Genomic DNA, 758 nt, shown 5'->3' with positions numbered 1-758 from the left:
CAGTCTTATCTCACTCACCATTGGCTGGGAAAGCTATGAAGCTCCGCCTTTGAGTAGTGATGGACTATATAAGACGGTACCCTTGAGGGAACCGGGTAGCAGGAAAGATGCTCACCTTTGTCTGATCTCTGCCAACAGTGAGTCAGTGGGGCTGGTCTTGAGCAGCAGCCCATGCTGCCCTCTGCTGGTTACCTTTGCCACTTTCCATGCCCTTTTGTCAGCCCGGGGAGTCAGTGCCAGCCTTTGTACTGCCAGTTCAGGCACCCAGAGACGTGGAGGGAACCGAGTGAGGCGGGTGTTTGCAGCTGCTTGGAGGTGCTCCAGATGCAAAGGAGTCGTGTTGAGGCCATGGGTGAGAAAGGGCTCATGGGAAAAGTGTTAGGGGGGCTTGGGGAAGGTTCGATTACCAACTATTCCCACGTTTCCCCTCCAACCATTCTTGGGAGGTATCAAGAATTTTGATTGAAAATAGGTGTAAGAATAACTTTTGAATCCTATAACTTGTATCCAGCACTATAACACTGTAGAGAAAGAAAGTTAATGAATATAGCCTTACTCTGGCTAAAATGTCTAAAATAGCCAAAAGACGTTGTTAACCGCATTTTTAAACCCTGGCTTCTCATCCTCAGACAGTTGGCATAAATTGAAGGTACCACTGTAACGTGCAAACAAGGTATTTTGCGAGAGCTGGGGAGGGAGTACATGAAGAATGTCAGGCAGTCCGTAGTGGTGTCCATGGTCCCCCCCCCCCCCCCCCC

General features: G+C 49.6%; 1 protein-coding gene across 4 annotated transcripts in view; it reads left to right on the top strand.

The window, feature by feature from the left end:
* Window positions 1–288: 288 nt before the first annotated feature.
* LOC103588262 (putative exonuclease GOR-like protein) overlaps window positions 289–758 on the top strand; it is a 43282-nt gene continuing 42812 nt past the window's right edge. For all 4 annotated transcript variants that reach the window (XM_008569909.1, XM_008569908.1, XM_008569906.1 and 1 more), the window contains exon 1: window positions 289–352. In XM_008569909.1, the coding sequence (XP_008568131.1) occupies window positions 325–352 (28 nt within the window). In that variant the 5' untranslated portion in view covers window positions 289–324. The remainder of the gene's footprint in view (window positions 353–758) is intronic.

The sequence above is a fragment of the Galeopterus variegatus genome, unplaced genomic scaffold (genome assembly GCF_000696425.1).
Source record: "Galeopterus variegatus unplaced genomic scaffold, G_variegatus-3.0.2 Scaffold543, whole genome shotgun sequence".
NCBI lineage: Eukaryota > Metazoa > Chordata > Mammalia > Dermoptera > Cynocephalidae > Galeopterus > Galeopterus variegatus.
The sequence above is the reverse complement of the archived record's forward strand: the minus strand, read 5'-3'. Positions and strand labels throughout refer to the sequence as shown.